We start from the raw sequence: 22123 nt of genomic DNA on the forward strand, positions 1-22123 counted from the left end.
TGTGCAGGGTATGAATGCAGGGGTGAAAAACTGGCCCAGCTGTGCAGTTCCAGGCTCTCACTGTGTCTTTATGAATGCATCCACTGAAGGGGCTTGCCTACACTACGCAGCTTTTAGCATTGAGGCTGTGTCAACACTTTTTCCGGCAAAATACTTCCAGCCCCATGAGCGGCATAAGCTTTGTCGGCAAAGTACCCACGAAAGACAAAAGTTTTGTCGACAACGTCGCAGTGTAGACAAACCTCAGTTTCTCAGAGATAAGGTGCAGAAGCAGAGGCTCAGGGAGGTGCACGGACTGGGTGAGGTGCAGAAGCAGAGGTGCAGGGTCTCGGGAGGTGAAGGAGCAGAGGCTTGGGGGAAATTACGGGATTCGGGGAGGTGCGGAAGCGGAGCCTCGGGGCGGTGAAGGGACTCGCCCAGCAAGAGGGCACTGGAACCCCCTCACTCACACTCCGCCTTCCCCCGAACCTCCCGCAAACAGCCGCCCGCCCGCCACAGGGGACACGTCTCTCTGCGTTAGAGGGGAGCTGCCAGGCCGGGGCAAAGGGGCATGAGCCGCGGGTCACTCAGCCTAGGGCACAGGGGCCCCGGCGCCAGGCCGCCCCGCTATCGGCAGCAGCCGAGTCTGACGGCCTGGGCCCGCCCACACCGCCTTTGCCCCGGAGCCGCCCGGAGTGACAGGAGGAGCCGGGGCCGCCGTAGCGGAGCCGGCCTGAGGGGCGGGGCGGGGCAGGGCGTTCTGCCCCGCCCCCCGCCCGCTCCCGGCATTCCCTGCGTCAGCCTCCCCCCCCCGGGCTCGGTTCGGCTCAGTCCTCCGGCCGCCGCGCTCGCTCCATGGCCGCCTATAGCAAGTACCTGACCGCGCGCCATTCCGTGGTGGCCGGCGCGGCCGCCTGCGCCCTGCTCTGCCTGCTCAGGAAGCGCCGGAGAGCGGCTGCCACGCACGGGTGAGGGGCGGCCCAGGCTGGCAGCGCCGGTTCCCGGGGGGCGGGGGGGAGGAGGCAGGACGGGAATGGGGGCGGGGTGCTGCGGGGGGTTGGGGGCAGGCGGGGGGAGGAGGGGATAGAGGGGTGGCGGGGGAGGGGGTGAAAAGGATGGATAAGTGGGGGAGGGGTAGTTGTGGCTTTTATGGGGAAGAGGAGGGGGTGTAGGTGGGGTGATTGAGGGACTGAGAAGTGGTGTTTGGGGTAGGAGAGAGGAGAAGGGCAGAAGTATGGTGTGAAGAGCCCTGCTAGTCTCCCACCACCCCTAGGCCAGGCCAGGCGAGTGCTGCGGTTTATTTGCCTTTAATGCCAGAGGGTGATCTCCTCCCCCCTGTGCTTGCCATGTTCTGCCAAGAAAACCCTTTCTGTTCGGCAGACAAAGCTGGCTTTCTCCCTCACCATTCACTCTCCTTCAGTCCGCTACGTGCTGCTGGAGAGAGAATTGTTCACAGACATACAACTTTAAGAGTTAAGGTAAATTATATTCATCCTTAACAAATAATGGGCCCGTTGCACAGAACGGAGATTGGACTGTGAATAATGTAGCTCTGTTCTATGCTGTATGTTATAATAGTGAAGTATGTTCCATCAATAAGAAATTCAGGGAGAGGGAGATCAGGTTCTGTTACCAACTTTGGTTGGACGAATTTCTGGAGGTTTCATCACATGACTTTATTTTTTAATTAAAGATTAATCTTTAATTCCTGTAGACTCCAGGACAATCCTGGAGGGTTGGCAACCGTAGTTATGTAGCATATGAAGTTGAAATTTTGGTATATTTGTTTTTATATGTCATTGTGTTAGCTAATCTGTGTACTTGAAGAGTGAGTTGTGTTGTGAAGTTTTTCTTGTTGGGGAAATGTAGAGGAAGGTGTGTGATATGCTAGGAATGCATACTACATTCCACCTGTCCTTTGTTGTTACTCTTGCTGGACTGAGTACTTAAACATGTATTACAGGCATATGGCATGCTTAGCCACCTACACAGCACTTAACTTCAAAGTGTTGTACAACATAAACAAATGAGGATGGTGGATCTAGAAGATGAAATGGTTTGTAGCAAGATATACTGTAGTAGGTGTAAATAGCAGATTTAAGTAAGAATTTAGCAATGATTGAACAATAACTGTATTTTATTTTGATAAGTGTCTTTCATACAAGCTATCATAAAAGCTTCACAATATTAAAAAAATAATTGATACAGTATGCATGAAGAGCTACTAATAGGGCAGGTTCTGAAAAGTGCTTCATGATGATGTGTGGCACAATGACAGAAACAGTAAGAAAGGGCTCCAGCTATTGTAGGAAATGGTCAGTTTATCAGAATGACAGGTAAGGACAGTATTTCTCAGGCTATTTTTTTAATTCAGCAAAATATGCCAAAGCCATTTGAGGTGACAAGCCAAACCTGTGTTTCAAAATTAAAGGGTTTGGGGTCTTATAGGATTTTTGTAGTTATTACTTTTGTTTACTTGGACAAGTTGTTAGGCATAATATTGCTATGCTGATTTTGTTTGAGAAGCTGGAAGTGGTGAGATTGGAGAGGTAGTCAGGTACTGCAGTCCTAAGTTTTCATACTGTACATATCTAAATATATTGTACTACTTCTGAACGTGGTAAGAAGAAACTCTGTGTCAAATAGATTTATTTTCATGGGTGTCAGTGAACATGCAGAAGGGGGGTTTAACCTTAATTTAAGAGACTTGCATTTGGAGTGTGTCATTGTGTGTGATGCATTGGGTTTTGCCAAGTGTAACCCTAAAAATACTGTTCCTAATGATCAGTTATATACTTTAGAGAGGAGCCCAAATGCTGTTATTACAAGATGAATTAGAATGGTGTGGAGAGGAGAGAACTTCAAACTAATTAAACAGGTGGTTTCGGTTAAAACTGTCTGACCTAATTTGGCCCTCTTGTTATACCAATATAATAAAAACCAGCAGGATCTTATTAAGAGGGATAAGGCAAAGATGCCACATTTATTGTAAATATAATAGTAAAGCAAAAAATAAAAGCAAACAACGTTGTTTTACTAGTTATTTTTATCACTACTTATTTGTTATACATACACACACACACACACACACATTCATTTACACAATCATTCATTCAGGTTCTGTATAGATGTTATAGTTACCAGCCTAGACGTTACCATGCCAAGTTACTGGCCAGGTATCTTGGTCATGAGGATGGAGCCGAGTCTGTGTCAGATGCATCTGATGCTCCTGGAGGCTGGCAGCAGAACCATAGACTCAAAGTCCTCAGTCTTTAGAGTCCAGTTTTATAGGAATTTATTCCTATGTCAGTCCATGAGAGTTGCTTCATTCTGCTGTTGCTAAATCAATCAGCAGGTGGCTGGCTCCAAATCAGGGCCGGCTTTAGCAAGTGCGGGGCCCGATTCGAACAGTTTCAATGGGGCCCCAGCAGGGATGACTGAAAAAAAAAAAACACATAAAAAAACACATGGAGCTTGTACTCACCTGGCGGCACTCCTAGTCTTTGGAGGTGGGTCCTTCACTCGCTCCGGGTGTTCGACGACACTGAAGGACCTGCCGCTGAAGTGCTGCCGAAGACCTGGAGCGAATGAAGGACCCGCCGCCGAACTGCTGCCCAAGATCTGGAGCGCTGCCGGGTGAGTAAAAATTGAAAAGGAGCCTCCAGCCAGGGAAGGGCTTCTTGGCCACTTGCCTCCCCTGGCGGCCCTGCCACTGGGCGTGGGGCCCTCTTAGGTGCGGGGCCCGATTCGGGGGAATTGGTGGAATTGGCCTAAAGCCGGCCCTAAGCTCCATGTTATCAGATGTTTGTTTTTAATGCCTTTGAGGTGTGGTGGGGTGGATTCCAGTCCTCCCCCCCCCCTCCCGGGGGGTCATCTGGTTGATCCCACTTGACACCTTCTTCTGCCAACACTGAATTCTTCAGGCTGGTAACTCCCTAACCATTCATTATTTAAACTAGGCACTCATTTACATACATTCTCTATCTTAATCACATCTAATTCACTCTCTTTACCTTTCGGGGTGTTACCAATTTAGAGAACAGGCACTTAGAGTCAATTGACATTTAACAAGTTTTATACAAAGTATTTCTTTGAGCAGGCTTCACACAGACACAGCTGGTGGCTTGCAGGTTAGAGGCTATGGGCTTGGCTACACTTACAAATTTGCAGCGCTGCAGCAGGGTGTGAAAACACACCCTCTCCAGCGCTGCAAATTGCGGCGCTGCAAAGCGCCAGTGAGGTCAAAGCCCCGTTATTCCCCACAGGGAGGTGGAGTACGGACAGCGCTGGGAGAGCTCTCTCCCAGCGCTGGCGCTTTGACTACACTTAGCGCTTCAAAGCGCTGCCGCGGCAGCGCTTTGAAGCGCTAAGTGTAGCCACAGCCTATATGTTGGGAATCACATTTACTTCTAATATAAACCTTCAGTTATAAAGTATTAATTAACAATAAATTAATAAATCATTTCTCATATAAACCATGTTTAATATAAAAAAGAACAGGAGTACTTGTGGCACCTTAAAGACTAACAAATTTATTTTAGCATGAGCTTTCGTGAGCTGCAGCTCACTTCTTCGGATGCATAGAATGGAACACACAGACGGGATATTTATACATACAGAGAACATGAAAAGGTGGAAGTATGCATACCAACAGGCAGAGTCTAATCAATTGAGATGAGCTATCGTCAGCAGGAGGAAAAAAAACTTTTTGAAGTGATAATTAAGATGGCCCATAGAAGGTGTGAGGAGAACTTAACATAGGGAAATAGATTCAATTGGTGTAATGACCCAACCATTCCCAGTCTTTGTTTAAGCCACAGTTAATAGTATCTAGTTTGCATATTAATTCAAGTTATTTTACTCACTCATGGTTTATATGAGAAATGATTTATTAATTTATTGTTAATTAATACTTTATAACTGAAGGTTTATATTAGAAGTAAAAGTTACCAGTCAAAAGCTAAGCAAATGATGAGTTACACTGTGTGCACCATTAGGCTACATGAAAGCACACTCTTATTACTGTTGCCTTGCCCTGCTTGCAGTCTGTCAGTTTCATTCACCTATTGCATCTTGTCATTAATTTAGATTGTAAATTACTTGGGGCAGGGATCATTTTACCAGATTATTTTTATAGGGCCTCTGAGTTTTTAAACTATAAATAACAATCAACAGTAAGCCCTTGTGCAATACTGGAAAAAACAATTTCAAAGTGTGTTGCACCATTTAAATCCTGTGGGGCTATTATGCTGGGTATATGTGTGTTCGGGCAGGCAGAGTGGATGTGCTGGGAGCTTCTTGCTGGTCCTGAACAGGTCTCTCTAGAAGGGGCAGTGCGCTGGAACTATGGATCTTGTGGCTGAGTGACTGAGGATGGGGTGTGGAGGTGTTGTGGCCTCTATTCCAGCCTATACATTTGTCTTTTTTGTGGGTGGAATTCTTTCCTCTATGTAGAGTCTCTGCCAGTGCTTAATAACATTGCCTGAGTGCAGGGAAAGGTGAATTTCACCTTTAAAAATTTCTGGATTTTGAAATCCTATTTGAGGAGTATCATGAAGGATGGTGTAGGTATTGTAAGCCCTAATATAGGAATAAAATCATATAAAATAAAGGTTAGAAAACCATTTTCTTAAGTAAATCAAGGAGGTGCTTGTTTGGTGAGCCAGAATGCATGTATCTTGTATAAAGTGTATAAAGTACCTATCCTAGTTTTGCTTTATGCAAGGCAGTTAGAAAAATGTTTCTTCTCTGTCAACTTTCACCTGCTTTTCTGATGCCTTTGGGATTAAGGGCAAGGGTAAAGTATGACTCAAGTCATGTAGTAACATACAAGTTCCTTAAGTGGTGTAATAATTATATATTACATTCTTAGTAGGGGGAAGGTAAATTACTACCTTCCAGTTGAATGTGTCTCAACGTTTTATTTAGAAGATCCACAAAACTAATAAATGATGTTATAAAACTTAAAAGTGTAGTATCATTTAGGAACATATGTTCTTTTGCATTGTGATGCATTCTCCTAAACAAACCATGCAGAAGTTATTAAAAAGAAGTGGTACAAAACAGTTTTTTACTGGAACTACTTTTAGTATTCTATATTAATACCTCTGACTGAAATATCCATATAGTGGAATGTTTCACAATAAATTGCCCTGATTTTTATCTCTAGCAAATAGCTATGAAATTTACTGGCAAAATTTGACTTCTCCTTGTAGTGGTTGGGCCATCTAGAGCAGGGGTGGCCAACCTGTGGCTCAGGAGCCACAGGTGTCTCTTCAGAAGTTAATATGCGGCTCCTTGTATAGGCACCGACTCCAGGCCTGGAGCTACAGGTGCCAATTTTCCAATGTTCTGGGGTGCCACTTCACTGCTCAACCCCTGGCTCTGCCATAGGCCCTGCCCCCACTCCATTCTCCCCCCCCCCCCGCCCCGAGCCTCCTGCAAGCCACAAAACAACTGATCAGGAGGTGCGGGGAGAGAGGGGGAGGTTCTGATTGGCAGGGCTGCCGGTGGGTGGGAGGCGCGGGGTGCGGGGGGAAGCTTATGAGGGGCTGCTGACGTATTACTGTGGCTTTTTGGCAATGTACATATGTTTGGTAAATTCTGGCTCCTTCTCAGGCTCAGGTTGGCCACCGCTGATCTAGAGGATAACAATTTACTAGTCCTATAGGTTTTTTAGCTCAAGTGATAAAGGTTTGTTCTGTAGACCTGAAGGTCCTGACCCTGCTGATGATGCATAAGGTAGGGAATAAGTATGGTTCCATGCTGGAATTTGTTTTTTCCGTTTGCTTTTGTAAAGACTTAGGAAATTCAAATCCAAAAAATGACATTAAGAAAATGTTATGGTTGAAAAGTGAATCACTCAGAAGTTAAGAAATACCAAAATTAAGGTTGCCTATACAGCAGTATGGGATCGTGTAATATATATCCTAATGCATAATACACCAGGAGACCAAATTAAGATTGTACAAGCAAAGTTAGTTCAATCATTTCCTTTTTGAGTGTTTGACTTTGCAACTTTAACTTTCTTTTAACATTTTAAAAAATGTAATAGCTATGAATTTGATTGTTTCTAAAGTTTTATTTAAGAAATATAGTGCTTGGAAACTAATTAAATTGTAAACTCAGCAGAGCAGCCACGTAGCTTCTGAGAACTGCCTAGCATTTCCCAGTGCTATACAATAAAAATAAATAGATTGGTCTCCCTCTTTAGATCCCAGTGCTCTTACATCACTGTAGAAGCTTCCTTACAAATCAATATGGATTGAAACACTGCTGCTGGAACACCACTAACCCACCCTTTCCCTGTGAAGAGACCTTTGAAAGTAATCGTATGATCTGTTTGTAATATGAACAAACACCTGCAGTGGTTCAGGTGAAAAGCAATATATACTCTACTGTTGACCTAAAACACACTTGGAGCCGGGTCCTCTTAGTTGAAAGGTAATGTATTATCTGATTACACTACTTATGCTCTCTGATTACCATGTGGTCAGCATACCACATAGAAAAAGAAGCCTGGAAAAGCAAAAAAAATGTTCTGAGCTTGTCTACTCTAGAAATACAATCTCTTAAAGAAACTTGATATTCTAATGTTTCAGGTAATGAGAATTGTTCCTCTTTTTGTGTGTATGTGTACATGTTTAGTAAAACTTGGTTGAGTAAAAATACAGCAAAATAAATATATTTTACTTATTGAGTGCTGATAGTTGATTGGTTTAGTCAACACTAACTTGAGTTGGTCTGGTCTGGAAACGTCTGTGTAAACATAAACCAACCCCTTAGAGTGCTGTAACTGCATTTATTGTGAACTTTGGCGTACTAATGCAAATTGAGCACTTGATGCAAATTGAGCTAGTGCAATCTGTTCATGTGCACGTATTGTTGCCGCACGCTACTTTGATAGTCCTCCAGCAGCTATCTACACTTCTTTGAGAATATCGATGACTGAGCTGTGTGTTTACCTGTGCCCTCCACTGCTCCGGGGCCAAGCTGTCCAGATGACCCCTCCCCTGTTTAAAAGCAGGCTCAGTCCCAGGAATGGTTTATTTGCTCAATATTCCTCTAGCACCCTTTACAACATGCCTGGAGCAGTTGATTAGAGCTGCTCTGAGACCCTAGATTTAATTGCCATCTGGGGAGAAGCAACGGTGCAGGAAGCTCTTGGGCCCAGCCATCAGAATAAAGATGGGTTCGTGGACATTGCTAACACTGCTCTACAGCCAAAATGCTTCTGAAATAAATGTAGTCAAACGTTACTAATTCTGGGTCACTGAGAACGAAAATGATGCTTAAAATTGTTGATTGGCTCTAGTTTTCAAGTTATGCTATTGGGTCAGAATATATGACCCTTGACTTGGGAATAGCAGAGGATAAGTGAGTTATAAAGGGAAGGGATCTCAATTTAAACCAGAAATGACTAAAATACATCTTTGACTGGATCTATGAATAAATCTATGACTGGGTTTGGACAGTACTTGCTTTTTAGGCAAAACAATGAATGATGCAATCTGAAGCTGGTATTGAGTCATACATGATATGAATTGCATCATGTTATTCCTAGAAGTCATGGATGATGCAATCATAATGAAGCTTACATCATTCTGCTGAACAAATTGCCCTATATCAGCTCTAGAAATCATACAGTGTCGTGCTCTCTTATTTGTCAGTGTTTGATTTTGCAAAGGGACACATTTCTGTTTAGCCAAAGTGAGCAGAGATGCCTCGTACTGGTGTGAACAGTGCAGATAACTTCTGCTATGTTTGTGGTGAAGTGACTTTTGCATCACAAAAGCGCAGTATAACCACTATGGTTAAGAAAGCCTATCACCTTTATTTTGGCTGCAAAATTGGAGATCAGGACAAGAGGTGGGCCCCACACATATGCTGCAACACTTGTGCAACAAATCTTTGCCAGTGGTTGAACAGGAAAAGGAAATCTATGCCTTTTGCAGTGCCAATGATTTGGAGAGAGCCAACAGATCATACCAGCAATTGTTACTTCTCCATGGTGCCTCCAGTTGGGAAAGGTGTGTCAAAGAAGAAAAAGTGGACTGTGCATTAGCCAAACATTCCATCAGCTATACGCCCAGTACCCCACGGAGAAGGACTGCCGGTTCCTGATACACCAGAATCATTCTCACTTGAGTCAGACGAGGAAAAGGAAGAGGATGAAACTTCTGGTCCTGAACCATCAATGTCACAGGACCCACATTTTCTCCCATCCTCCTCCTCTGAACCACACCTCATAACACAAGGTGAACTGAATGACCTTGTCAGGGATTTGGAACTACCCAAGAGTAAGGCAGAGCTGTTGGGCTCCAGACTACAGTGAATATGGTTTTTCAGGGACATTGGAAACCTTTCAGCGCTCATTTTCAGAGCTTTGCGAGTTGGTTTCTCATTGAAAAGGAAATCAATTTCATGGAGTCAGGTTACTTTCTAAATGTAACTTATTTATTTATGCTGTATACACCAGTCCTTAAACAGAGCTGTCACAAACAGTGTGAAGGCAATCCCCTTTCAGAAATCTCAATCCAAAAACTGATGCCTAGTTTGCAGGAAGCAACTGAAATATTGAGAATAGAGCAAACACTCTCATTGTTTGCAACAGTCCTCCAAAATAACTTGCACCACAAAATTAGCAACAATACATTCCCCCCCCCCAGTGTGTGCACAGTTCGCATCTAAGAAAAAGAACTTGTAAGACTAGTAGCACCATCTGGTGACTCCTGCCATAATACTGTATCCCTCTTCCTTGGCCCACAATCAATAACAATTACTCTACACACCATGCACTGTACCTCTTCCTGTGAACACTTCTGATTAATAGCAACGTATTATAGTAAGTGCGCAAATCCAATATGTCAAGCAGTCCTTAAATGGTTAAAGTTTTAAAGAATAAACATCACCCAAATCAAACCACATAAACTAGGAAATACAGCATCATCCTACAGAGGGCAGAGTTAAAGTTGTCTAGATGGCTGCAACACCCAGTATTGCAATAACTGTTGACTTTTTTTATGGTAAAGACTGTCTGGGTATGTCTGTTTGGGAAGGTGATTTGAGTAGCTGAGTATGGCTTTATTCCATACTTCTTGATTTTTGTGGGTTTGAAGTGGGTGTTATTTGCCCTAAGCAACTGTAACTGTACAGTACTTAATGACTTTGTTTGATGCTTTTGTCTGTTACCAACATTTAATTATAGACATTTCTGTGGCACTCATCACAAAAATACCTGAACACCTCACAATAATTGTTTACATCCAAATTATGTCAATAAGATAGATCTCTTCTTCCTTATCCATTTGACATTTCTCTATAGAGTAGAGTGAGGGTGAATTCCTTCTGTGTAGGTATAACTACTGCATAATTGTTGAGGGAAGTCTTTTTGTTTATATGTGTATTTTGTACCTTCCTTTGCAAATGGTGAGATTGTGGCTTGACTTGCGTGCAAGTTTGTTCCATAATTATAGACTCTTCATTGAGAATTCTCTCTACCACTGTCACAAGACATACTGTAAATTCCGCTTATTAGCAACTCCTCTGTTGCCAGCAAAAAGTTGCTATTATCCAGCAGTTACTAATAAATGGAAGGCCAGTTTGCAAGGCACCAGGTAGGGAAGGAAGCGCTGCGATGTGCCTTCCTTGGCTGCAGTCCAGCAAACCTGCTTGTGGCAGGGCAGCAGCAGGGAGTGGGGCTGCAGCCTGGATGTAGAGCAGGGGTAGGCAACCTATGGCACGCATGCCAAAGGTGGCACACAAGCTGATTTTCAGTGGCACTCACACTGCCCAGGTCCTGGCCACCGGTCCAGGGGGCTCTGCATTTTAATTTAATTTTAAATGAAGCTTCTTAAACATTTTAAAAACCTTATTTACTTTACATACAACAATAGTTTAGTTATATATTATAGACTTATAGAAAGAGACCTTCTAAAAACGTTAAAATGTATTACTGGCATGCAAAACCTTAAATTAGAGTGAATAAATGAAGACTCGGCACACCACTTCTGAAAGGTTGCTGACGATTGATGTAGAGGCTTTCTACAGGAGTGGAAGTATGGGACATTTGAGAGGGCTGCACCATACTTCCTCTGCACTCTCCAGGAATTGGGACTCAGCATTCCCAGCGATTCCTTCTCTAGGTACAGTCCCCCAGTGGGATGCAGCCCAGGCTGTGCAGAGAGAGGTGTCCCACAGCTCCAGCTTCTGGGCTGCAGTTCCTTATCTCCCATGCAGTCCCTGTGTGTGCAGGCTGATTTCTAGTGCTGCAGCCCCAGAAGGAAGTGCTGGAATGGGTTGAGCACTGACCACAGGCAAGTTTGCAGGGTGATGGCCAGGGAAGGTGCATTCCAACACTTCATTCCCAGGCTGCAGCCCCGCAAACCTGTATGCTTGGCACATCTCAGTGCTTCCTTCTCTGGCTGGAGCCTTGCAAACCTGCCTCCAGGTAGGGTGTTCGTTCCAAAAAATGTTAATAAGGAACATGCCATTGCCAATATCCAAATCCCATTGATGTTAAAGTCAATGGGACAGGATTGGTTCCGGGCCAAGTGTTGCTATTAATTGGAAGTTATTAATATCCAGGTGCCTCTTCTGGTGGAAAATTTTTTCAAAGAGGAAAGTTTTGTAGGATTTCCTAAAGACTCTCAGTTTTGTATGATCTCCTGTAGAAACTTGTTCAATAATTGGGTCCCCTCCATCAAGAATGCTCTGTCCTAGCATTTGTGCTTCATCCTGGGCTTTTTGATCTGCATTGTCCCAGGGGAGTGTAGGTATTAATGTGGTTCTTAGATCAAAATCAAGTCTTTGATGTAGCTGGGGCTTGATCCACTTATTATTTTGAAAATTAAGATCAATGTCTTAGGCCTGGTCTACACTACAACTTTAGGTCGCATTTAGCAGCGTTATCTCGATTTAGCCCTGGACCTGTCCACACAACGAAGCCCTTTTTTTCGACTTAAAGGGCTCTTTAAATCGATTTCTTTAGTCCACCTCCGACGAGGGGATTAACGCTGAAATCGGCCTTGCCGGGTCGAATTTGGGGTAGTGTGGACGCAATTTGACGGTATTGGCCTCTGGGAGCTATCCCAGAGTGCTCCATTGTGACTGCTCTGGATAGCACTCTCAACTCAGATGCACTGGCCAAGTAGACAGGAAAAGGCCCGCGAACTTTTGAATTTCATTTCCTGTTTGGCCAGCGTTGCAAGCTGATCAGCACAGGTGACCATGCAGAGCTCACCAGCATGATGTGCACATTGCTGGGGCACATTGCCCGGCCCGTACTTTGTGAAAAGTCTAAGACCATGTCTTTGTTCTCATCACTGCGCTGCCATCACCACCTCGCCTGATTTTGCGCGAAACAATTGTCTGCCATTGCTCTGATGGAGGGAGGGGCAACTGATGACATGGCTTCCAGGGAATTAAAATCAACAAAAGGGGTGGCTTTGCATCAAGGAGAAACACAAACAACTGTCACACAGAATGGCCTCCTCAAGGATTGAACTCAAAACCCTGGGTTTAGCAGGTTGTTGATTTCACAAAAAAATAGGGTCAATTTCTTGTTTTGATCCACTCAGTCTATCTTTTACATCTTAGGCAGGCAGCAGACGGTTCAGTACGACTGCTAACCATCGTCATCTCCTGCGTGCTCAGCAGAAGATGGGAATGACCTTGCTGAGTCACTCCCATGTCTGCCCAGGCACCCCGATCAGCCTCACCAAGGTCGGCTTAAAAGAGCACCCAGGAATACGATGACGATGGCTACCAGTCGTAACGCACCGTCTGCTGCCAAAAGGCAATGAGCTGCTGCTGTGAAGCAATGCAGTCCCACGTCTGCCAGCACCCAAGAGACGTATGGTGAGCTGTGCAGGCTCCATGCTTGCCGTGGTATGGCATCTGCTTTGGTAACCCAGACAATTGTCTCGCGCCTTTTTTCCTACTATTGCTTTCACAGAGGGAGGGAGGGAGGGAGACTGGGGCCTGACAACATATACCCAGAACCACCCGCGACACTAGTTTTGCCCCATCAGGCATTGGGATCTCAACCCAGAATCCCAATGGGCGGCAGAGACTGCAGGAACTGTGGGATAGCTACCCACAGTGAACATTCCAGAAGTCGATGCTAGCCTCGGTACTGTGGACGCAGTCTGCCGACTTAATGCAGTTAGAGCATTTTGTGTGGGGACACACATAATTGACTATGAAAAAGGATTTCTAAAAAAACGACTTCTATAAATTTGACCTAATTTCGTAGTGTAGACATACCCTTAAACTAGCATCGGAAGCTGACTGGCAGGGACTTGAGCTGTAGGGTAGTACTTGTTGCTGACACATAAAGTGCATAGTGATAAACCTAACACTTCTCTCTGAATAGTGTCCCATGTACACGATGACATGATGAGACCAAATTCTGTAGAAATAATATTGCTGTGATTCTTCAGAATTCTATCTCCGCAGAATACGCTTTGTTCCCTCCCTTACAAAAAATTCACAATTACTGCTCACAGTTGAAAATACTCATTGATTGAAAAATTAGTCAATGATTTTCAATAGTGGACTTGTTTCATTATGTTCTTCAGATGGCTCATGTCAGTTGGCCTTCGCTGTCAGTGTTGTCCATGTAACCCTGCTCAAACCTCCTTTTCTTCCATCCTCTCCCTGGGAAGTGGGGCAGTTTGTAGTAGGCTTCATCTCCCTTCCTGCTTTGGCTGCTGTATTGGTATTCAGGCAGCCCACCTGGACATCCTACTCTTCCGCTACTTCCTGGCTGCAAATTGAATTCAGTCTTTGGCTCCCTGACATACTGCTACCTGGTTGGCTCAATTGAACTGTGCAGGGAGCGTGCCCTGTAATAGCACCCTCCCGTGGGGAAAAGTGTAGGACAAGAAGCAGCTGCAAGCAAATTGAGGCAAGGCAAGTAGATGGCAACCAACTATTTGTTTTCTTGGCTATAGCAAAATGTCAAATACTACAAAAATATTGAATTCTGTGGCATCTTGGAAAATACCAAATTCCAGACAGTGTCCACAGGGCCTGACTGAGATGAATGGGGCATTTCACACCTTTCAGAGCTACATGAGTTTCTGTGTAGAATGACATTATGGCCATATCTACACTTACTAGCTTACAGCGGCACAGCTGTACTGATACAGCTATGCTGCCTTAAGAGCACTTGTGTAACTGTGTTATGTCGGCAGGAGAGAGGTCTCCCATGGACATAATGAAACATAGCACTATGCACATGAGCACTTATGTCAGCAAAACTTTTGTCGCTCATGGGTGTGAAAAAACATCCCTGAGTGACACAAGTTTTGCAGACCTAAGTGCTAGTGTAGACAGCACAGCAGCAGCGCTTCTGTGTAGACACTCACTACAGCAATAGGAAGGGTTCTCCTATCACTGCAGTTAATCTACCTTTCCGAGAGCCTGTTACTGGGTCAATGGAAGAATTCTTCTATTGACCTAGTGCTGTCTACATGGTGGAGTTAGGTTGTCTTAACTCTATTGCTAGGGTGTGGATTTTTCACACCCCTGAGCAACACAGCTGGATTGACTTAACTTTTCTGTGTAGACTGGCTCTGAGGCAGATGTCACTATAAAAAATTACAATCAGGTCACCTTTTCAAGGTTATCTCTGCAACTGTTCTGAGTCATTAGGGTTCAGTTTAAAAAAAAAACAAACTAAGAAATTTTCATAGAAAAATACTAAAGTAAGCGAGCATTAGGATTGCAAAGTCAAGCATTAAAAATTGTTGTGCAATCGTTTCATAAAACTGTGCCTGCTGTTCCAGGTACAGGCGGATCACGTTATTGTAAAAGTTAGGAAAGGCCACAATTGAGTCTCTTGGCATATATGCCTTATGGTACAATCTTCATTTGCATGTTCACATAGATTTTTTTTTTCTTGTACTTGCAATCTTCACATTCTTTCAGTATAACTCTTTGGCTGAGCAAAGCAAGGTCCTAAATTCAATGTGATGGTACTTGTCTTTCTGTTTGTAATGTATTAACTTTTGAATGCTGCCTCTGGTTAATGAGCAGCTGTACCTTGGAATTAAACACAACATCTTTCCAGAGGGTTAGACTAGGGGCTTGTCTCCACTTATCGTGGATCAATGCTCGGTGATCGATTCACCGGGGGAAAGACCCGCTAAATCGACTGCCAATGGCTCTCCTGTCGACTCTGGTACTCCACCAGAACGAAAAGCATAAGGTAAGTTGATGGGAGAGTTTCTCTCATCAACCTAGCATAGTGTAGACGCTGCAACAAGTTGAGCTAAGGTAGCGAGAGTCGACATACCTTATTCACATAGCTGGAGTTGCGTAATTTAGGTCGACTTAGCCCCGTAGTGAAGACTTGCCTAGATGACCCTTACAGTCCCTTCTATTTGTATGGTTCTGTGGTTCCAAAATTTCACGGAATTCCAGAAATCAATGGCCAGAACCCTGTTGATTTTAGTGAAAACTAGAGAAACTGAAAAGGGGAAATGGGGGACACACAGAGCCCCTTGCATCTGGTTGGCAGCACCAGCATCTTCAGGCACCTCTGTAATTGTCTCTAGAGCAGGGGTTCCCAAACGGCTAACTGAGGCCACTGGGAGCTGCGAGTGGCTGTACCTGTGGATGCTCAGGTAAACAAAGCGTCTCAAGGCCCGCTGGGGCTTACCTTGAATAAGCCGCGAACCAAGTTTGGGAACCCCTGCTATAGAGCAAAGAACATGTTGATGACAGCCATTAACACATTCCAGCATAAAAATACCTCCCCTTCCCCCCATGGAAGCTCTGCACAGCCTCCTATTACAGTTTTAAATGTTGACACCCCAAAAGACTTGTCTCCCATACAGAAAGAAACGAAAATGGTGGGAGGAAAGGGGAAATGCGGGGGACACAGAACCTGTGGTTGGGGAAGACAGGGAGCAGGGAAGCATGCAGAGCCTATGGCATAGGAGGGAAATGGCTGATAATAGTGCGGGTGAGAGACAGAGCTCTGGCATGAGTGGAGAATGTGGGGGTACACAAAGCCCATGGCATGTGGGGAGGGAGAGATGAGAAGGGGCACACCGAGCACTTGGCATGGAGGGGGTAGGAGTGGATCAGAGTGCATCCATGAAATAAAAGTGGATGGGAGGGTGGCACCTGGGGAGCTTGTGGTAGGGAATGGAGGAATGCAAGAAACCACTGGTGTGCCATTCGCTTGGCCTACAGAAGCTACAACAAGTTCATGTTCTTCCATCAGGACACTTCTTACATCACCATCATGATTTTACTCCCATCCAAATCTTTTGGGAATTTTCTGCTCCCTGCCCGATTTCACTGTTAGGATGCTTCCAGCCTTAGTGCTGCGGGCAGCTGAACTAATAATCTTCTCTCTGGGTACCCCTTAGATGGCCCTTACACTTGAACTGTCATTTTCACTTACACTGGATAACACAATGCTCGGTTTACGTGAGCATCTAAGTGTGTGACCCTCTTTGTATGGAAGAGAGAGGCCTGGAATAGTGGAGAACTGAATCTTTTTCTAAACCCAAATATACTTGGTTACAATATAATACAGTATTGCTCACAGCCACCAGTCTTGCTAACTGATTTTGAGGGTGTTCAGTGGATTCAGAGACCAAAGAACATGTAACCACAGTTTCCACAGAAAGCTTTACAATAGGATAATAGAATCTGGATTAGCGCCAGTGTGTACCAAGCTGAAGAAATGAAGCTCCTAAGGTGGGGAAAACAAAGAAACGAAGCAAACCCTATAGCAATCAGCCTTTAGAAGTAAGTTTGTAACAAACATTCTGTGACACAGCTTTTTATCATCAACAGAATGCCCTTATAGCTAAGACATACAACTTTTACTAGATAAAATGACAATGGATTCACTTGTTAGTTTCTGACAGTCATTAGTTTCTTTGTGTTGTGTAATGAAATTTACATTTCTCTGGGTTTTTTCCTTGTAGAGGTTGATTATAAAACAAGCATTTCCTCATCATTGCTGTAATGTTCATGGCATGCATGACTTGTGAAACACTGAACCTTAAATTACCATTGCTTCATCTCTCCTAATTGTGCGACTGTGTCACTGGACCGGTGTACTGGTATAGTTATACCAGCAAAGCCTTCCAAGTGTAGACCTCTCCTCGCTCTCCCTGCTCCACTTTTCAGGTCTCCTCTTCCATCACCTTTGTTCTTTCTTTCTTTCCTTTTTCCTCCCTTTCCTCCTACCTCCTCCCCTTTTTTGTAGTTCAGTCTCTTCTTTCTTCTGATTGGGCCATGACACACATGGATCCTTCCAGTAGGGATTTGTTACAACTTAGGCCTGGTCTACACTAGGACTTTAATTCGAATTTAGCAGCGTTAATTCGAACTAACCGCTCAACCTTCCACACCAGGAAGCCATTTAATTCGAACTAGAGGGCTCGTTAGTTCGAATTTGGTACTCCACCCCGACAGGTGGAGTAACGCTAAATTCGACATGGCTAGCTTGAATTAGGCTAGGTGTGGATGCAAATCGAACTTAGTAGCTCCGGGAGCTATCCCACAGTGCACCACTCTGTTGACGCTCTGGACAGCAGTCCGAGCTTCGATGCTCTGAGCAGCCACACAGGAAACGACCCGGGAAAATTTGAATTCCTTTTCCTGTCTGGACAGTTAGAATCTCATTTCGTGGTTGGACATCGGGGCGAGCTCAGCAGCACCGGCAGCAATGCAGAGCTCTCCAGCAGAGGAGTTCATGTAATCTCTGAATAGAAAGAGGGACCCGGCATAGACTGACCGGGAACTCTTGGATCTGATCGGTGTGTGGGGCGAGGAGTCTGTGCTTTCGGAGCTGCGCTCCAACAAACGGAATGCAAAGACCTACGAGAAGGTCTCCAAAGCCATGATCCAGACAGAGGATACAGCCGTCATGCAACGCATCGCCGCGTGAAAACCAAGGACCCCAGACAAGGCTACCAAAAAATCAAAGCGGCAAACGGACGCTACGGAGCCTGCCACCACTGCCCCACCAGTGACCATGGACTCTGATGATGGGACAGTGTCGACGGACAGTTCCTCGACGATGTTCACGGACGGGGAAGATGAGGAAGTGTTTGTGGAGGACGAGGCAGGCGAGAGCGCTTACAACGCTGGTTTCCCCGACAGCCAGGATCTATTCATCACCGTCACGGAGATCCCCTACCAACCCTCCCCGGCCATGAACCCGGATCCTGAATCAGGGGAAGGAGCAGTCGGTAAGTGCTTTAACCATGTTAACTTTTATTCTTAATATAACAGGAATCTGAAGTGTGTGAGAAGGAGGTCTCTCTATATATGGTGATAGAACAGAAATCCTCCTGGGAGATCTCCACGAAGCTCTACTTCCGTTAATCGATAAGCATCAGCAGGAGGTTCCTGGGGAGAGCTGCCTTATTGGGTGCTCCGTGATAGCACCCTTTTCCGCGCGAGGCTTTCATGCGGTATTCAGGGAGCATTGCCTCCCCGAGCACGGCTGCATAGGTCCGTGGTTCATGATAGATTTCACGCAGCATGCGCTCTCTATCTCCTTCAGTGCCCATCCTCATGGTGATCTCGCTAGGAGACTCATGCATCTAAGTAGTGGAATTACTGTTATGGTGCGCCTGGTCCACGGACAGACGGCATAGCACAGACTCAGCACGCAGCTGCGTGACAAGCGTAACGGAAAGCCAAAGAATCAAATGGACGCTCATGGAGGGAGGGGGGAATGAGGACGCAAGGTATCCCACAGTTCCTGCTGTCTCCGACAATCATTTGCATTCTTGGATGAGCTCCAAATGCTTCTATGGTAAAACACCGTGTCCGCGTTGGTTCAGGGCACAGCTCTGCAATTTACGCACCCCCCCCCCCGAACCCGAGAAGTTAAAGGGAAATCAATCCTCTGTTGACTCGTTTACATGTCACCGTATCTTTACTGAATGCTGCAGATAGATGCGATGCTGCAGCACTCAACACCAATATCCTTGCTCCCCCCCCCCCCGCCATGGGTGGCTGACGGTACAATACGATTGATACCCATCGTCAGCCTATTGGCACATGGGGCAGTGCAAAAGGGCTGGTAACCATGCCGACTAGCATCAGTAAGGTCAATCAAGGGCGCCTGTCCCTAATTTTTCATGGCAGATGGTGCAATATGGCTGGTAACCGTCCTCATCATTGCAACAGGGGGCTGAGCTCCATCAGCCCCCACCCTTCATTGTAAATAAAAGATTCAATTGCCCCTGGACTAGCAGAGGGATGATGGGCTCCTTCATCCACACTCCTTAATGTCCTGCCTGGACTATCATTGCAGCTGGAGGCTTCCTTCCACTCATTTCTCACAAACAAGTCACTGTGTCTTCTTCCTGCATTCTTTATTACTTCATCACACAAGTGGGGGGACAATGGTATGGTAGCCCAGGAAGGCTGGGGTAAGAACGGAATGAACAGGTGGTGTTGTTGCAGGAGCACCCCCTGTGAATAGCATACAGCTCATAATTTATGCAGGATCGGACACAGAGCAGCTGTGCTCTCTGGTTCTATGATACAGTGGTTCTCTAGTACACTTGCCCATATTCTAGGCAGGACTGATTCTATTTTTAGATACCAAAAAGGAGGGATTGACTCAGGGAGTCATTCCCAATTTTGGCTTTTGCGCCCCTGGCTGATCGGCCAGGGGCGCTTACGACAGCACCAAATGGTGCAGTGCAAAAGGACAGGTAACCAGGACCATCTTATTACCGTCTTCTTACCAATTCATGGTATGGTAGACGGTGCAGTATGCCTGGTAACCATCGCTGCTGTCATGCAAAAGCAAAAGCATGCTGCTGTGTAGCGCTGCTGGACCGCCTCTGTCAGCGGCATCTAGTACACATACGGTGACATACACAAAATCCAAAACAGGCTCCATGGTTGCCACGCTATGGCGTATGCCAGGGCAATTCATGGAAAACGTGCTCAAAATGATTGTCTGCCGTTGCTTTCCCGGAGGAAGGAATGACTGGTGACATTTACCCAGAATCCACCGCGAAAATGATTTGTGCCCTAGCAGGCACAGGGGTCTCAACCCAGAATTCACACAGACAGCCTAGACTCAGTTAATTGTTCGCAAAAAAGAATATTTGCAAGGAATTCACTCCCTGTTTCCCATCTCACAGCTTCCACTGTCTCCAGACCTGACACAGCATCCCCCTCGCAGAGGCTTGCAAAGATTAGGCGGCGAAAGAAAAAGACAAGGGACAAGATGTTCGAGGAACGTATGGGCTGCTACCTAGCAGAGGCGGACCAGCAGAGCCAGTGGAGAGAGACCGTCTCTCTGTGCCAGCGCTCACACAGCAAATGGGAGGAGAGGTGGCGTGAGGAAGACAAGCAGGCGACTGAAACAATGCTTGGACTAGTGAGGGAGCAAACGGACACGCTCAGGCGCCTTGTGGATGTTCTGCAGGACCGCAGGAGGACAGAGACACCCTGCAGTGTATCTGCAACCGCACTCCCCCGCCACAAAGTCCCATACCCCCCTCACCGAAAATAATCAGGAGGAGGGGCGGCCGGGGACGTGAATACTGTCACTGCACCACAGCACAGTGCTCAAGTACCCAAAAGCTCTCATACCCTACATTTGCCGAAGTCCTTCACTTCCAGACTCTCAGTAGTCCCAATCCCAGTCCCATCCCCTAACTGTCTACTTAATTAATAAAAATGCTTTGCTGTTAATTACTGTTTCCGTTATGTTTTTTCAAAGAAGACTGTGTTTTGAATGTGGGGAAGGGGGTGGTTAATTGCATAGGACAGTCACCTTTCCCAGGGTACAGACACGGGGGCAGGATCAGCAGCGGGTCACACACACGGTGCAGTCAGTAGGCAACCTGGTCGGTATGGGAGGTGGTTTCCAGGATCTGTGTGGGCGGGGGAGATGTGACTTTGCAGCGGGGGAGGGCGGTTACAGATCTTATACAGCGGTCCTTGTCCTGGACCGCTGAGTCACGCAGCTGAGGAATCTGTATCCGTCCTCCTCCATCACAAGGTCACATATCCGCCCGCACACAGAATTCCATAAAGAGGGATGGCAGGCTCCGTTGAAAGAAGCATTCCGGCACTGCGGACCGCTCTAGGAGCAGGAGCCTGTCATTCCTTGAGTTTAGAGGCGGTCTTTACATCACTGCACACCCTACCCAGCACAGTCTGCCTCCCAGTTTCAACCCTTTAACGCAAAGTCATGAATAAAGAAACCTTTCTTAAGTAACAATGGGACATGTATTTTATTTTTACACGTGTGTTGGAAGTGGGGGAAACGGGGTGAACGGGGTATGTAACCGAAGAGGAGAGTCAACAGTAACTGGGTAAAGAAACGGGCAGGTTCAGCTTCTCTGTAAAGAAACTGAACAGTCACAGGTCACACTGCTCGCTGGTATTTGAAGAGTTCCGTGTCGCTGTCCCAGGCGCCTGTATAGGGCTTCATGAGCAAGTGCATTAGCGGGCAGGCTGGGTCCCCGAGGATGACTATAGGCATCTGCACATCCACAACAGTTATTTCGTGGTCCGGGAAGAAACTACCTTCCTGCAGGCGTCTGAGCAGCCCACAGTTCCTGAAAACACACGCATCATGAACCTTGCCCGGCCACCCGACGTTGATGTTTGCAAAACGTCCCCTATGGTCCCCCAGTGCTTGCAGCACCATTGAAAAGTAGCCCAATTTCTCATCAGCTGACTGTGGAAGAGGTGGACGATAAAGTGCGAGGAGGAGAAAACGGCGATGATCGCAGCGGGCTCCGTGCTTGCAGTGCTGTGGCGTCCGCGCTGTCACTGACCAGAAAAGTGCACGAACAGATTGCCCGCAGGCGCTTTCAAGGAGGGAGGGAGGGAGGTTGTGATTGACGGTTCAATGACGACACTTACCCAAAACCACCCTCGACACATTTCTCCCCCCAGCCGGCATTGGGGGCTCTACCCAGCATTCCAATGGGCAGCGGGGAGTGCGGGAACTGTGGGATAGCTTCCCACAGTGCACCGCTTGCAAAGTCGACGCTGGCCCCGTGAATGTGGACTCAGAAATTCGAATTAGTGTATTTAGTATGGATACACAAATTCGACTTCATAAGGTCGAATCCACAAATTCGAACTAAGTTGATTCGAAATAGTCTTGTAGTGTAGACAAGGC

At 46.0% G+C, this 22123-nt stretch overlaps 1 protein-coding gene across 2 annotated transcripts in view; it reads left to right on the forward strand.

The window, feature by feature from the left end:
- The first annotated feature begins 783 nt into the window (after positions 1 to 783).
- ABCD3 (ATP binding cassette subfamily D member 3) overlaps positions 784 to 22123 on the forward strand; it is a 69082-nt gene continuing 47742 nt past the window's right edge. For both annotated transcript variants that reach the window (XM_045027632.1, XM_045027631.1), the window contains exon 1: positions 784 to 947. In XM_045027632.1, the coding sequence (XP_044883567.1) occupies positions 835 to 947 (113 nt within the window). In that variant the 5' untranslated portion in view covers positions 784 to 834. The remainder of the gene's footprint in view (positions 948 to 22123) is intronic.

The sequence above is a fragment of the Mauremys mutica genome, chromosome 8 (assembly GCF_020497125.1).
Source record: "Mauremys mutica isolate MM-2020 ecotype Southern chromosome 8, ASM2049712v1, whole genome shotgun sequence".
Lineage (NCBI taxonomy): Eukaryota > Metazoa > Chordata > Testudines > Geoemydidae > Mauremys > Mauremys mutica.